The sequence below is a fragment of the Oryx dammah genome, unplaced genomic scaffold (genome assembly GCF_014754425.2).
Source record: "Oryx dammah isolate SB20612 unplaced genomic scaffold, SCBI_Odam_1.1 HiC_scaffold_20, whole genome shotgun sequence".
NCBI classification, from domain to species: domain Eukaryota; kingdom Metazoa; phylum Chordata; class Mammalia; order Artiodactyla; family Bovidae; genus Oryx; species Oryx dammah.
In genome coordinates, this window is record NW_024070204.1 from 32,996,573 (window position 1) to 33,013,308 (window position 16,736).

At 40.0% G+C, this 16,736-nt stretch overlaps 1 protein-coding gene across 8 annotated transcripts in view; it reads left to right on the forward strand.

Moving 5' to 3' along the window:
- Positions 1-16,736, forward strand: part of SPEF2 (sperm flagellar 2) — a 196,945-nt gene that overhangs the window by 123,494 nt on the left and 56,715 nt on the right. For all 8 annotated transcript variants that reach the window (XR_005724763.1, XR_005724762.1, XR_005724765.1 and 5 more), the window contains 3 exons: positions 2,779-2,930; positions 5,740-5,920; positions 12,043-12,208. Coding sequence is in view for 3 of the 8 variants with exons in the window: in XM_040262317.1 (XP_040118251.1) it covers positions 2,779-2,930; positions 5,740-5,920; positions 12,043-12,208 (499 nt within the window). In the remaining 5 variants the exon portion in view is untranslated. The remainder of the gene's footprint in view (positions 1-2,778; positions 2,931-5,739; positions 5,921-12,042; positions 12,209-16,736) is intronic.

Here is a 16,736-nt window from a genome sequence, read left to right on the forward strand (position 1 = left end):
GGTGTCTTATTCATAGTTAGCTGTATAATTAGTCAAATTATGTCCCCAAAAAATAAATTAATATTTTATATAAAATAATATAACAGAGTTAGTCTGAGGCATGGATACCAGCACTGTCTGAAATACCAATTATACAAAATAGGACCTACTAATCTTAATCATAATTAAAGAGTTCAGTTCTCTAAGTTAAGGAGGAAATAATTTCCTGATTTCTAAATATATTTAACAAATAATGCTAATTTGGTAAGCATTATTAAACCATAATGCTTATAGTTTAACAATTTTTATAGCCTCACAATACTTCAGTTCCCCAAATTTATTTGTCAATATCCAATTTGTACAAATTGGGTTTATTAATACATTTGCATGCCACACACTGTAAATGTGATATCTGAAGATTCTCTTGAGTATCAGTTCAGTTCAGTTCAGTCACTCAGTCATGTCCAACTTTTTGTGACCTTATGGACTGAAGCACACCAGGTTTCCCTGTCCATCAGCAATCCCAGAGCTTGCTCAAACTCATGTCCATCAAGTCAGTGATGCCATCCAACCATCTCATCCTCTGTCATCCCCTTCTCCTCCTGCCTTCAATCTTTCCCAACATCAAAGTCTTTTCCATGAGTCAGCGGCCAAAGTATTGGAGTTTCAGCTTCAGCATCAGTCCTTCCAATGAATATTCAGGACTGATTTCCTTTAGGATGGACTGGTTTGATCTCCTTGCAGTCCAAGGGACTCACAAGAGTCTTCTCCAACACCACACATAAAAAGCAGCAATTCTTCAGTGCTCAGCTTTCTTTATAGTCCAACTCTCACATCCATACATGACCTCTGGAAAAACCATAGCTTTGACTAGACAAACCTTTGTCAGCAAAGTAATGTCTCTGCTTTTTAATATGCAATCTGAGTTAGTCATAGCTTTTCTTCACATCTTATCATATCTTAAGATAATATATAAATGGTAATTTTATTTACAGTATAGAATTACCAAAGGAATTTCTTCCTATTTCAGTTATTTAGCTAGAAAAGTTTAATACTGCAGAGAGCAGCTTTTTAGGATCAGTTTAGCCTCTCCATTCCTGTATCAAAAACAAATCTATTGAAACTTTCCTTGTCTTTTGTTGTAGACTACAATGCAAAGCAGACACTTATTTTTTCCAAACTCAGTATGGCTGTACAAGACTGTTCCTTGATGTTTTATTACATAAATGACAACATTACTTGCTTGCTGAATACAGGGACCCCTTTATAAATATTCTGCCATGCTCCTCTCTCCATGGGACTCTCCAGGCAAAAATACTGGAGTGGGTAGCCATTCCCTTCTCCACGGGATCTTCCCCACCCTGGGATCGATCCAGAATCTCCCACATAGCAGGCAGACTCGAACATCTGAGCCACCAGGGAAGCCCCTATAAATATCCTAAGTTAGGTTCAGCAAAGGGCTTTGAACACCAGGTGAGTTTTGTTCTTTTTAGAAAAGATGCTTTCTATAATTAACTAACTGTTGTGGAATACATCTGCATAACAGCTTCCATCTTGAGAGTCCCTTGGACTGCAAGGAGAGCAAACCAGTCAATCCTAATGGAAATCAGTCCTGAATATTCATTGGAAAGACTAATGCTGAAGCTGAAGCTCCAAAACTTTGGCCACCTGATACAAAGAACTGACTTATTGGAAAAGACCCTGATGCTGGGAAAGAGTGAAGGCAGGAGGAGAAGGGGATGACATAGAATGAGATGGTTGGATGGCCTCACTGACTTGATGGATATGAGTTTGAGCAAGCTCTGGGAGTTGGTGATGGTCAGGGAAGCCTGGCAATCTACAGGGTCACAAATAGTCGGATCTGACTGAGCAACCGAACTGAACTGGTTTAAGTAGCCCTACTAATAAAAGCAAAGAATGAAGGTCATGGTTACACCACCAGAGAGAAGCACCTATGACATGCCAACTGATCTGACATCTGATAGGAGAGTAGGTTGGAAAACTCATGGTCTTATGGAATTGACAGTGTGTGGGATCTCACTGCACATACATGTCACAATTACCACAAACGGAAACAACCTGCTGGGAGGGAGTCACTCAGGAATAACTGATGCTCCTCTGTGCTTCTCCATTTCCTGTCCCTCAAGATGCCTACTGGCAAAGTTAGCAGAGGCATTTCGTTTTGACCTTGGAGGAGTGACCTCCCTTCTGTTCATGTTGAGCAGGAATGGAAACTGTGAGAAAAAAGACTATTCATTATCACTTCACCTTACCATTTGTTAGTTCTCCACAGCTACATTTCATAGTCCTACAGGACCAATATCTAGTCTTATTTTGTGTTTCAGTTCTTTTATAGCAGTATATGTATTTATATTATGTATTTTGTGTGTACTTTTAGTATTTACCAAGTCAACTAATGTGTTATGTATGATGAAACACACTCAAATGTTTGTTAATGTATTGCTTGGTTGAATATAGGGCACAAAGAATTCCTAATGTCAAAATAATGACTAATATGTGTTATTTCAGACATCATAATATCTTTTGTAACATTATTAAGAGGCATGGAAATGTCATCTTGTTAAGTGGACTCATATTCAATAAGTACAGAGAATGCAAACTTACCAACTTTCTTTAATTTTTATGAAATCTTAGATAAACACTTAAAACCACTTCTCTTAGTTTCTAGAAAGATGATTTCAACCTACTGTTTTTAAATAGTGTTTACAGAGCTTATATGGAAAATATGTACAGATTATCTTCTGTCTTGGGTATTAACATTCATATTTGCTATTAAAGGCAGAACTGAACCGTTTCCAAGATACGAAGAGATTCCTGCAAGATTATTACAGGGCCATGGAATGTAAAATTCCAATGGATGACACTAAGAGATTCACTCGAGTCCCACTGGTCCAACTGGATAGTAAAGATATTTTGGAAAGCCAGCTTAGGTAAGGTAGACTATCATGTTGCACTGTAATTAGTCTGAGCATAAAGCTTTGTGATTTTCAATTGAATACCATTATAAAACCACACTCCTGTATCTGCTAATCCAAAATCAAAAAAAAAAAAAAAAGGTCTGAAAACTGAATTTCTTTTCTAACTTTGACAAAGACTATTGATATGCATTATTTATTCTACTTATCTACTCACTGATTACTCATTTTTGCTGCAGAGATATAGTGTGTTTTGAAATGGAGTGCTTCCACCAGACTGCTGGGGATGGTAGGGAATATATAGTATACACAAATTCTGAATTCTGAAACACTTTTGACCAGAAGGCTTTCTGGTAAGGGATCATGACCCTCTACCACTTTTACAAAAGGTCCCATGCTGTTCTGTGTGTATGGGTGTGTCTGTGTGTGACATCATGTAAATGAAACTGCAAGGCATTATGTATCTTCTTTTACAGTATAGGAAACTGAAAAACAGTAAAGACTCAAACTTATGTGGTTATGTCTTTGTGAGACTGAAACTTCTTAGTGATCTAACATCAGATTCCCACCAGCATGAAAATAAACTTGGTGGTAAGGGTAGAATAAAGATTACATTTTTAGCCAATTACTAGTTATATGTAAGTAAATTAAAACAACTTATTTGGAAAAGTCACACCCAACTCTCTTAAGCCTTGGTTTCATTATCTGTAGAAGTAGGGTGGTTATGAAGACTGCAGAAAATGAAATCCTCAGAACATATAGCACCATGTCTGAGAGTCAGAAAACTTGAGACCTAGTCCCAGTGACTCTCAATTTATTGCATAATATGACAATGACCTATTCTTCCTCACACGCACTGTTTTAATTGTGAGTATCTCTTGTTTTATGCTCCCTTATGCCATCAAGAATTTGAAGTGGCCTGAGCACAACAGGATTCCACAGTGATCTGAGGCCCATTTCTCTGTAGGCCTCTTCCATCCAGTCCCATCATGTCCCTGTCAGGACCACGCGTAAGCAAGAAAACACAAAAAGGAAACTCTGTACCCTCTTTTTGACTCAAATACAAGATCAATGTTTTAACTCAGCCAGTGCTGAAAGAGAACATTGCAATTAAAAACAATAAGAAAATTTCCAAAGTGATATGAACCATCAAGTCATCAAAAGAGGCCAAGTTTCAGTGTCCCCAGTAGCAGTGCATTCTGTTCTTAGCACAAAATAGCAAGTCACGCATAATGGGGAAGCTGTTAATGTTGGTTAGTAGAATGAGATGGGCAAAAGAACAGCCAGTTCTTATTTTCTACAAAAGTACTCTGCACCAATCTCAACCTCAAGTCACTGCTGTAAGTATCTCCTGGAACTCTCAGCCAATGGATGTGTCAACTGGCCAACAAACCAGTCAACCAATCTCTTTAACATGTGTAGGGAAATGAGCACAGCATCAAGCATTTTCACATAGTTTGTCTATTTTATTCCTCCAACAACCTAATAGTAATAATAATGGTATTAACTAATAACAAAGAATGTATAAAAATAATAATATTATTATTATTATATTTGTATTCTTCCAAGAGGAATGGAGCCTCAGAAAGTCAAGTAACATGCCCCAGTTAATATCTACTGAAATGTGAGAGAACTGGCTAGACCAGAATTTTTCTCAGTAGATGAATTCTAAACCCAGATTCCTTTTTTAAATGATATGCTGCTACTGCAGTCCTCCAAAGCAAGGTGTTCAGAATTGCCTCTTGCCCCATCTTAAATGTCTAGAGATAATCACACAACCTTTACCTTAACTGATTAGGCACATGAATCTAATATGTCTCAGTGACTGAGACTGAGCATTACTTGATTATTAAAGTGTCAACTGGCCTTGTGGGTAGGTGGGTACTGAGTCATAAACACATGGCCTCCATAGGTACTGTGTACTGTCAAAATTCCAAACATTGTGATAATCAAAGAACCAGCTTCAGAAAACCTCATCTGATGCTTCAAAACATGACCAAGCCAGTGATTTGCAAAAATTCACAGCCAGCTTTCTGCATCACTGCTCCATTCCCCAGCGACTTGAGTCTGCCAAGCTAAATGCTTGCTCTTCTCAAGTTTTAGCCAAGGCATCCTGGGAGCTCCTTTCTGCCCAAGCTGAAAGCCCTTCCTATGTTCTATCACTGAGCAGGATCCCAGTCACAGTAAGCATTCTGATCTGTGGATCACTGCCTGCAGTTGGCCTCTGAGATCCTGGGATCCTTCAGGAATTGGACATTCCCAGGGGCAGCTCCAATATGGTTGAGAGCAGGGGGAAAGCTTAACTCTGTGTTCTCACAGCACTTTGCAAAACAGTTCATCATCCATTCTCAAGGTGGGGGGAGGGATGCTGGTACTCTCAAACCTCAGTGAGACACCACTTGCAGACCTCACATCTATTATAATATATCCCACTTTTAACTGTTCATTTCCAGAAGCCAAGTGCTAGTCATATTAAAGAAGTGATGCTTAAATCTATTTGGTTCTCTTTTTCATGACTGATTTATTCCTTGTCATAAGTTTATATCCCAGATAAATTCCAAAATTGAATTTCTTCATAAAATTGCCTTCCTCGTAATTAGCAAGAATTAGTCCTAAAGATTATGTTTTAACATTACTTGTCTCTAGTTTCCTCTTGTTAATAAGAGTCTCTGGATCATAAAAATTTTAATACAGCCTTTCATAGTCTTTGCTCCATCTAAAGGGGTCTTCTTAGAACAAGAGAACAAAATTTTCCGAATAGCATGGCCACAAAAATAGAATTCTGTTAAAGTCTTTATATTTCTTTTTTGTTGATTTTCCCAAGAATTCCCCTGGTTTCTCGAAGATCCATTTCTCCAGAGTCAGCTTTATCCAAACCAAAAACAAAAAGCATTCTGAAGGGCAAGATTGATTACACGCTGGAAAGTGTAGAGTTAAACTTTGAGACTGATGAGAAGATGGTGATGGATACGTGGCAGCAGTCTTCTTTGGCAATATCTCACATGGTAAGCAATGCTGGTTATTACATTTTCTTTTAATAACATCCATTCATTGAATTCCAAAATTGGTAATATGCTATGAATGTAAAGTTTACACAATGTTCACAATATACATTTATATCTCCCAGAAGTTTCTTTTTTTTTTTTCCTAAAAGAAATAAGAGAAACAGAGAGGCCAACTTTGCCATTTAAGAATGGGACCCAATAGGGCCAGATTTTTAAAGTCAGGAATTTAGCCTACACTTTCTTTAAGTCTTAGTATTACCGTCATTACCAACCAATTGGTTGTCTGTTTCCCAAAGCCCAAACCTTCTGTGATCATATCCTTGCAGCAGTTATTGTCTCTCCTACTCTTGACTCTTATTGTCTAGGTTATTGTTTATAATTTTTATCTCATTAATGTTTTCCTGAATACTTAACAATTCTAAAACTTTCTGTATCTGCTGCTGCTGCTACTGCTTCTAAGTCGCTTCAGTCTTGTCCGACTCTGTGCGACCCCATAGACGGCAGCCCACCAGGCTCCCCCATCCCTGGGATTCTCTAGGCAAGAATACTGGAGTGGGTTGCCATTTCCTTTTCCAATGCATGAAAGTGAAAAGTCAAAGTGAAGTCGCTCAGTCGTGTCCAACTCTTCGCGACCCCATGGACTGCAGCCTACCAGGCTCCTCCATCCATGGGATTTTCCAGGCAAGAGTACTGGAGTAGGGTGCCATTGCCTTCTCCATCTGTATCTGCTACACCTAGCATAATGCCCACATCTAACACAATATTGAGTCCTTAGTACATTCTTGAGATGCTTCTGCTGCTATGCTGGTGACACTGATGTTCGTATAAATGATGACGGCAGTTGCAATGAGCTGTAGCCTGCAAAGACCACAACTACCAAGCACCAGAGAGTAGGAAGCCAGATCTAGTTCTAAAAAGAGAAGTTGATTAATTATTATTCTTCGTTTCACTGAACATAAACATAATTTACAAGTCTTATGCATCCCACTAAAATTACCTAGGAAAATAAGCTTTAAAATATTAGATTCTCAGAGAGTATCATACAGCACCAAGAGCCCTGGCCATACCTCTTGGTTAAGCTGTGTGATCTCAGGAAAATCACTTAACCTCTCTGAGTCTTCAGTTCCTTATCTGTAACATGAGAGACATTCTACCTAGCCTTTCTTGAATGATTGAAAAGGTCACATGAAATAATGAATATGAAAGTTTTTTGGAAACTAAATATAATAGATCATTATGTTAAGAAATTTGTTTAAAACTGTACCACTTTGCTTTCAGACTTTTGAAAACCATACAGAAAGCATAGGAGGAAGGATTGTTTAGTAATTAATATTCCCAATAATTACATTTGAATCCTGATTTTATGACTTAACCCAGGTCTCCTGCATTGCAGACAGATTCTTTACCAGCTGAGCTACAAGGGAAGCCCAAGAATACTGGAGTGGGTAGCCTATCCCTTCTCCAGCAGACCTTCCTGACCCAGGAATCGAACTGGGGTCTCCTGCATTGCAGATGGATTCTTTACCAACTGAGTTATTAGGGAAGCCCTTTATATTCCTAGTAGACTTCCAAAGTATTTTGACATTAAATGACCTTAAGAGAACTTTTCCTGCTGGCTCAGACAGTAAAGAATCCACCTGCAATGCAGAAGACCTAGGTTCGATCCCTGGGTTGGGAAGATCCCCTGGAGAAGGGAATGGCCATGCACTCCAGTATTCTTGCCTGGAGAATTCCATGGATGGAGGAGTCTGGACCCCTACAATCCATGGGGTCACAACAAGTCAGACACAACTGAGCAACTAACACACACAAGCAAACTTTGAGTTTCAAATAAGAAAGACTTGATTCAATAAAGTGATGCAGGGAGAACAGGACCAGCTAAGATCAGGGCAATTGAAATGACAGCAGTTTGGCCTGAGCTTTTTCTGTACACAGCAGCTTTACCAAGAGCTATCCACTTAGTATGTTATATTAATTTTTAGCAGAACTTTCTTCTAATTAGCAGGTGTGCAATGATTTCAAAGAAACTAGTCATGTTTAACGCCCACTATGTCAAAGCATTATTTCTAGAGTTTCTTCAGTCTTACAAGCTAGATTACTAGGTGTACTGTAAATTATGTTAATTTTTGAAAGAAACCCAGAGGTGTTTGAGGGAAGTAGACTAGAAAAATGCAGGTAATGATAATCACCATCACCATTATCACAAGGCTGTTTACAGAGGAGAAAAATCCAATTTTAAAGGAAATTGCTAACTTATTGTGCCTTGCAAGAACGGATTCAAAAACAAATTGCTTGCAATTTAGGGGAGTATGTTAACAGTTTTACCAAGAATTTGAAAGTACAGTATATATCATGAAATTCATTTTTATCAAAAGAGCATCTGATTAAAAAGCATGCACACACACCAAAAAAGCTGCCTTGCTCTTTGAAACCTTTCTGCGTCCCTCCGAGGTTCCACTAATACCAAAAGAGCTATGGGTGTATGTGTGTGCTCAGTTGCTCAGTCGTGTCCAACTCTTCATTACCCCATGGACTGTAGCCCACCAGACTTCTCTGTCTATGGAATTTTCCAGGCAAGAATGCTGGAGCGAGTTCCCTTTTCCTATTCCAGGGGATCTTCCTGACCCAGGGATCTTCCTGACCCAGGGTTCAAACCCACATCTCTTACGGCTCCTGCATTAGCAGATGGATTCTTGACCACTGCTCCAGAAGCTGTGGATATATTCTGTAGCATATGGTTATGACCCAGAGGATGGTACGGGGAAGGAGGAAGGAGGGAGGTTCCGGATGGGGAACACGTGTATACCTGTGGCAGATTCATGTTGATGTATGGCAAAACCAATACAATTTTGTAAAGTAATTAACCTCCAATTAAATTAAATAAATTTATATTAAAAAAAAAAACATAGTGCAGGCAGCTCATAATGAAAAAAAAAGAAAAGAAAAAAGAAATTCTGTCAATCAGTAAGCCTTTCCTGGGCATCTTCTATGAGTATTAACACAGATGCTAAAAGCTATGGATAAAACTAGGACACAGGGCTGGCTTAGCTCTTGGGAACTCTCAGCCCATTTCAAGATTGGAGACGAGCATTAATAGTCATAGAACAGTTGAAGGCTCAAATGGTAAAAAGTCTGCCTGCAATGTGGAGGACCCAGTTTCAATCCCTCGATCGGGAAGATTCCCTGGAGAAGTAAATGGCAACCCACTCCAGTATTCTTGCCTGGAAAATCCCATGGAGAGAGAAGCCTGGCAGGCTACAGTTATGGGGTTGCAAAGAGTCAGAGGCAACTAAGTGACTAACACACAGAACAGTTGAGGACAGTTACATGCTGAGCCATAGTTGTGAAGCTTGGTGGGACTCTGCAGCAGGGATCTGGAGAGCACAGGAATTGGCTGGTCAATGTTGCCCACAAGACAGCAAACTTCTTTGAAGGTAAACATTAGATTGTGTCTTTTTCATCTTTCTGTCCACCTCTATCCAACTTCCCCTTTCTCCTCCAGGCCCCTAACCCAATTCTCCCGAGAAATGTCATCAGAATTGGACACAATAAGAAATAATAAACAAACTCCGTGGACCTCCATTTCCTCACCAGTTGCCTTACTGAGATTTTTAAGTTTTCAGCCATTTGTTGCTACTGCCCCCATGGTGTGTGGGGCACACACCATGTGTGTGTGAAAGGGAGAAAGAAAACCTTGAAAACCTTGTCTCAGCTTTCGTTTCTCAGTTTGATACCCATGAATGCCCTTCACCTCTCCAGTAGCCATTGGACACATTGTAGCAGGTCTAGTCTTTCTTTTATAATTTATTTTTAATTTTTGTTTTACCTTAGATCATAGTTGATTAACAATGCTGTGTTAGTTTCAGGTATGCAGCAAAGTTATACATATATGCATTTCTATTCTTTTCCAGTGATTTCCCTGGTGGCTTGGATTGTAAGGCTTCCCTCCTAGCTCAGTCGGTAAAGATTCTGCCTGCAGTGCAGGAGACCTGGGTTCGATTTCTGGATCAGGAAGATCCCCTGGAGAAGGAAATGTCAACCCACTCCAGTATTCTTGCCTGGAGAATCCCATGGACAGAGAAACCTTTCGGGCTACAGTTCATGGGGTCGCAAGAGTCGGACACGACTGAGTGACTTTCACTACTACCCACTCCAGTATTCTTGCCTGAAGAATTCCATGGTCAGAGGAGCCTGGCGGCCTATAGTTCATGGGGTCACAAAGAGTTGGACATAACTGAGCTACTAACACATATACTTTTTCAAATTCAATCCCACTCCTGGGCATATATCAGGAAGATAACATGGTTTGAAAGTTGCAGTCTTTTTAACTGCAGGCACAGCCGCAGCTGCACAAGCCCCAAGACAAGGTTTTCCTTAGGCCCACAGAACAGGGAGAGGGAGGGGTCCCAGCAGCAGCTCACCCCACCCTATTCATCAGCTGTTGTGTTGTGACAACACAGTTAATCTCTTACACCTGGAAATCTGTGAGAGTGAAAGGAGGAGGGTACAGATATGGAAAGAAGCTCAAAGTCTCCCAGAGAGAGGAAGTTAAGAATCAGCAATGTGGTTAGTCGTCCTCCATGAACACTGTACATTCCTGGGGTGATGTCTAGTGTTAGAATAGAATGGGAGCCCAGGATTCAAGTGTCGGTGAGCCCAGTTAATACAGGGCATGGACTCCCAAAACTTAACTGAAGAACAAGACAAATTCTCACTAACTTTTTGTACAAAGCACAGACATACATAAAGTACACAGGCAGGTACACTTCTGCAGTATTCAGATTTCATGGAGGGGAATGTAATTAGGAGAAATGGACATAAAAACAATCAATAACAAAAAAACAAACAAAAAAAAGATTAAGAAACTGATTTAGGGGAATGCCCCAGATTGAAAGCCAAGAGATAACAGGAACTTGGAAGAATCAGTTCAGTTCAGTTCAGTCACTCAGTCATGTCCAACTATTTGTGATCTCATGGATGGCAGGATGCCAGGCTTCCCTGTCCATCACCAACTCTCAGAGCTTGCTCAAACTCACATCTATTAAGTCGGTGATGCCATCCAACCATCCCATCCTCTGTCATCCCCTTCTCTTCCCACCTTCAATCTTTCCCAGCATCAGGGTCTTTTCCAGTTAGTCTGTTCTTCACATCAGGTGGCCAGAGGATTGGAGTTTCAGCTTCAGCATCAGTCCTTCCAATGAATATTCGGGACTGATTTCCTTTAGAATGGACTGGTTTGATCCAGTCCAAGGGACTCTCAAGAGTCTTCTCCAACACCACAGTTCAAAAGCATCAATTTTTCAGCACTCAGCTCTCACATCCATACATGACTACTGGAAAACCATAGCTTTGACTAGATGGACCTTTGTTGGCAAAGTAATGTCTCTACTTTTTAATATGCTGTCTAGGTTGGCCATAGCTTTTCTTCCAAGGAGCAAGTGTCTTTTAATTTCATGGCTATAGTCACCATCTGCAGTGATTTTGGAGCTCAAAAAATAAAGTCTGTCACTGTTTTCATTGTTTCCCCACTATTTTCCATGAAGTAATGGGACCGGATGCCATGATCTTCTTTTTCTGAATGTTGAGTTTTAAGCCAACTTTTTCACTTTCATCAAGAGACTCTTTAGTTCTTCTTTACTTTCTGCTATAAGGGTGGTGTCATCTACCTATCTGAGGTTATTGATATTTCTTCCAGCAATCTTGATTTCAGCTTGTACTTCATCCAGCCTGGCATTCCATGTAATGTACTCTGCATATAAATTAAATAACTTGGAAGAATAGTGAGCATTCAATCCATAGGTCTGAGATTGAGAAAGAAATTCTTGCATGACTCTGAAGCTTTCCAGGTTTGGAGGCAGCAATGAGGAAAGAAAGACGCATGGCAGGCAGGACTTGAGAAAGTGAGTGGCTGCCACACAAATGGCCTCAGAAAGCCACATTTTGGGACAGAGACAGGTTTCCATTTAAGTGAACCATCAAAGTGTGTTCTGTAAAGACTCAGTACATGGCATGGTTGTTTCAGTAAAAGGAGGTTTCAATGACATTGGGTGATGACTCAAACCAAATAGTTATCATTTTTCATAAATGTTGCACTAACTGAACTGTTGCTCTTATACAACCAGGTGGCTGCTGAAATTCATCAGAGGCTCATGGAAGAAGAAAAAGAAAACCAGCCAGCAGAAACAAAAGAAAAACTTCCTCAGGCAGCTGCAAATAAAAAAGTGAAAAAGGAGCCTCCACCACCACCACCACCATCCAAGAAAAAGAAAGAGGACAAAAAAGGAAAAGGTATTCACAGCTTTAGCATCCAGAACTGTGGATGCTTAACCTCTCCTTTGTGGAAAATAAGCACTTAACCAGGCACATGGGCCTCTGAGCTACTAGAATGCTGTTCATTAGGTTTTATTAGAGACTCAGGAATCTGTAAGCTCGAATGTTAGTTGGCAAACATTCTCCATGCCAGCCCCTTTTTGTTTATCCACATAACCAAGTGTATCCAGGGGGAAATAAATCTCAAAGACATGTGAAAAGAACCCCAAGATGACACTGTGCAATCTGAAAAGTATGTGCAAGGGGACTGACAGTAGCTGCCTTAATCAAGAGAGGGTTACAAGCAACAGGTGGTAGTTTAGTCACTCAGTCGTGTCCATCTTTTTTGTGACCCCATGGACCATCGTAGCCCTCCAGGCTCCTATGTCCATGAGATTTTCCAGGCAAAAATATTGGAGTGGATTGCCATTTCCTTCTCCAGGGGATCTTCCCGACCCAGGAATGGAACCAGCATCTCTTGCATCTCCTGTACTGCAGGCGATTCTTTACTGCTGAACCACCAGGGAAGCCCAAAAGCTAATTCTGTGTGTGTAAATTTCAGGCTTGAAGTGAAAGTGAGAAAGTGTTAGTCACTCAGTCGTGCCTGACTGTTTGCGACCATATGGACTGTAGCCCGCCAGGCTCCTCTGTCATGGGATTCTCCAAGCAAGAATACTGGAGTGGGTTGCCATGACCTTAGGTTTAATTCAGATCTCAGGTTTAACTTAACCTCCTGGAGGCCTCCTCCTGCCTAAAACTCTTTAACATAGAGTAAAAAGAGGAAAGAAAACTTAAGTTGGGAGACACCTCCAATAACCCTGGGGATGAGCTCCACCACAGATATATTCTGCCCTCTGAATGTTCCCACTTGTACATTTCTGAAGTGACTTGAGGCCAGAGAGAAAGAGAGGGAAGCATATGAGCAGAAGTCCCTCCACTGATCAGTTGCTCCTGATGTGTTTGTTAGGTCCCCACCATGCAGAACACAATGAAGATGAGTCCAAGGGACCCAGTGGCGAACTTACATAAAAAATCAGAAACGTGGTCCCTGCCCTGACAAAATTTTAGTCTAAGGCAGAGACAGCCATGTGACCAACCATTATTCTTATGTGGAGGTACAGGTCCCTGGGGTCACCATGGGGTTGCAAAGAGTCGGACATGACTGAGCGACTGAACTGAACAGGTCCTTGGAGAGCACAGTCACCTCACTCCATCTGAGGAAGTAGGAAGTGCTTCCTGGGTGGAGTCCATCCAGATATCTAGAGTGGGAGTTACAACAAAGCCTTGAGGGTGGGGGAGGCGTGAGGTGATGGCCCCTGGAACAGAGGAAAGAGTAGCACTACAATTAAGAACTTGTGACCCTCATTTGTCTCAAACGGTAAATTTGAGACAAACTCTCCAGGGTTTCGTCTGGGCTAAATAACATAAAGGAAATAATCAGCATTTGAAGGAAATGATTCAATTTACTTTAATGGAATAGTTAGTTGGGTTGAATTTCCTAATTTTACAGATGCTAATACAGAAACCCAGAGAGATTAAGGGCTCTTTCATCTGTATACTTACATCCACTACTGCAAATAAGATGCAACACATCTAATTACAATTTCTTTGTTAATATTTGCCTTCTTCCCAAAATCTGAACCCCCTGAGATCAGACATTCAGGAAAGATTTATTGAACTAAGTAGAACTGTATAAGCTGGGCTTGCAGCTAGAATCACACTGCCATTTCTTATGTGTACATTCTCAGACAAACACTGACAAATCCTTATTTTCTAATTCTCATAGACTATCTCTGAAGTACTTGTAGTTAAGTACTAGTTAAAAAACAATGAAGTGTGGGGGGGGGTGTTCCTAAGATGGTGGAGGAATAGGATGGGGAGACCACTTTCTCCCCCACAAATTTACTGAAAGATCATTCGAACACTGAGCAAATTCCACCAAACAACTTTTGAACGGTGGTGGAGGACACCAGACACCCAGAAAGGCAGCCCATTGTCTTTGAAAGGAAATGTTTTATCATCAGTGGGGTATGGATGGAGAAGTCTTGAGGCTACCGTAAGAATAAGACTGAAAACCAGAGGCAGGAGACTTAAATTCAAAACTTGAGAACACTAGAAAACTCCTGACTCCAGGGAACATTAATTGACAAGAGCTCATCCAAAAGCCTCCATACCTACCTACTGAAACCAAGGTCCACTCAAGAGCCAACAGGTTCAGAGCAAGACATACCAAACTAATTATCCAACAAGGCAAGAACATAACCCTAAGCATTAAAATACAGGTGGCCAAAAGTCACACCAAACCCATAGACACCTCAAAACTCACTACTGGACACTTCATTACACTCCAGAGAGAAGAGATCTAACTCCACCCACCAGAACACCGATGCAAGCTTCCCTAACCAGGAAACCTTGACAAGCCACTCATCCAACCCCACCCACATGGAGAAATCTCCACAATGAAGAGGACCACAAACTTTCAGGATACAGAAAGGCCACCCCAAACACAGCAATCTAAACAAGATGAAAAGGCAGAGAAATATTCAGCAGGTAAAGGAACATGATAAATGCCCACCAAACCAAACAAAAGAGGAGGAGATAGGGAGTCTACCTGGAAAAGAATTCAGAATAATAATAGTAAAAATGACCCAAAATCTTGAAAACAAAATGAAGTTACAGATAAATAGTCTGGAGACAAGGATTGAGAAGATGCAAGAAATGTTTAACAAGGACCTAGAAGAAATAAAAGAGTCAATCAACAGTGAATAATGCAATAACTGAGATCAAAAACACTCTGGAGGGAACCAACAGTAGAATAACTGAGGCAAAAGATAGGATAAGTGAGGTGGAAGATATAATGGGGGAAATAAATGAAGCAGAGAGGAAAAAAGAAAAAAGAATTAAAAGAAATGAGGACAACCTCAGAGACCTCTGGGACAATGTCAAACACCCCAACATTCAAATCATAAGAGTTCCAGAAGAAGAAGACAAAAAGAAAGGCCATGAGAAAATACTTGAAGAGATGATAGTTGAAATTTTGAAATTTTCCCTTAAATGGGAAAGGAAATAATCACCCAAGTCCAAGAAACCCAGAGAGTCCCAAACAGGATAAACCCAAGGTGAAACACCCCAAGACACATATTAATCAAATTAACAAAGATCAAACATAAAGAACAAATATTAAAAGCAGAAGGGAAAAACAACAAATAGCACACAAGGGGATTCCCATATGGATAACAGTTGATCTTTCAAAAGAAACTCTTCAGGCCAGAAGGGAATGGCAGGAAATACTTAGAGTGATGAAAGAGAAAAATCTACAATCCAGATTATTGTACCCAGAAGGATCTCATTCAAATATGATGGAGAAATCAAAAGCTTTACGGACAAGCAAAAGCTGAGAATTCAGCACCAACAAACCAGCTCTTCAACAAATGCTAAAGGATCTTCTCTAGACAGGAAAGACAGAAAAGGTGTATAAACTCGAACCTAAAACAACAAAGTAAATGGCAACAGGATCATACTTATCAGTAATTACCTTAAATGTAAATGGGTTGAAAGCCCCAACCAAAAGACAAAGACTGGCTGAATGAATACAAAAACAAGAGCCCTATATATGCTGTCTACAAGAGACTTATCTCAGAACAAGGAACACATACAGACTGAAAGGCTGTACAGACTGAAGGGCTGGAAAAAGATATTTCACACAAATGGAGACAAAAACAAAGCAGAAGTAGCAATACTCATATCAGATAAAATAGATTTTTAAATAAAAGCTGTGAAAAGAGACAAAGAAGGATACTACATAATGATCAAAGGATCAATCCAAAAAGAAGATATAACAATTATAAATATATATCCACCCAATATATGAGCACCACAATATGTAAGGCAAATGCTAACAAGTATGAAAGTGGAAATTAACAGTAACACAGTAATAGTGGGAGACTTTAATAGCACACTCACACCTATGGATAGATCAACTAAACAGAAAATTAGCACAAAAACACAAACTTTAAAAGATACAATGGACCAGTTAGACCTAATGGATATCTATAGGACATTTCACCACAAAACAATGAATTTAACCTTTTTCTCAAGTGCCCATGAACATTCTCCAGGATAGAACACATCCTGGGCCATAAATCAGGCCTTGGTAAGTTCAAAAAAATGGAAATCATTCCAGGCATGTTTTCTGATTACACTGTGGTAAGATTAGATGTCAACTACAGGAAAAAAAAAACTATTAAAAATACAAACATATGGAGGCTAAACAACATGCTTCTGAATAACCAACAAATTACAGAGGAAATAAAAAAGGAAATCAAAATATGCATAGAAATGAATGAAAATGAAAACACAACAACCCAACACCTATGGGATTCAGTAAAAGCAGTGCTAAGGGGAAGGTTCATAGCAATACAAGCTTACCTCAAGAAACAAGAGAAAAATCATATAAATAACCTAACCCTACACCTAACACTTGGGGCTTCTCTGGTGGCTCAGATGG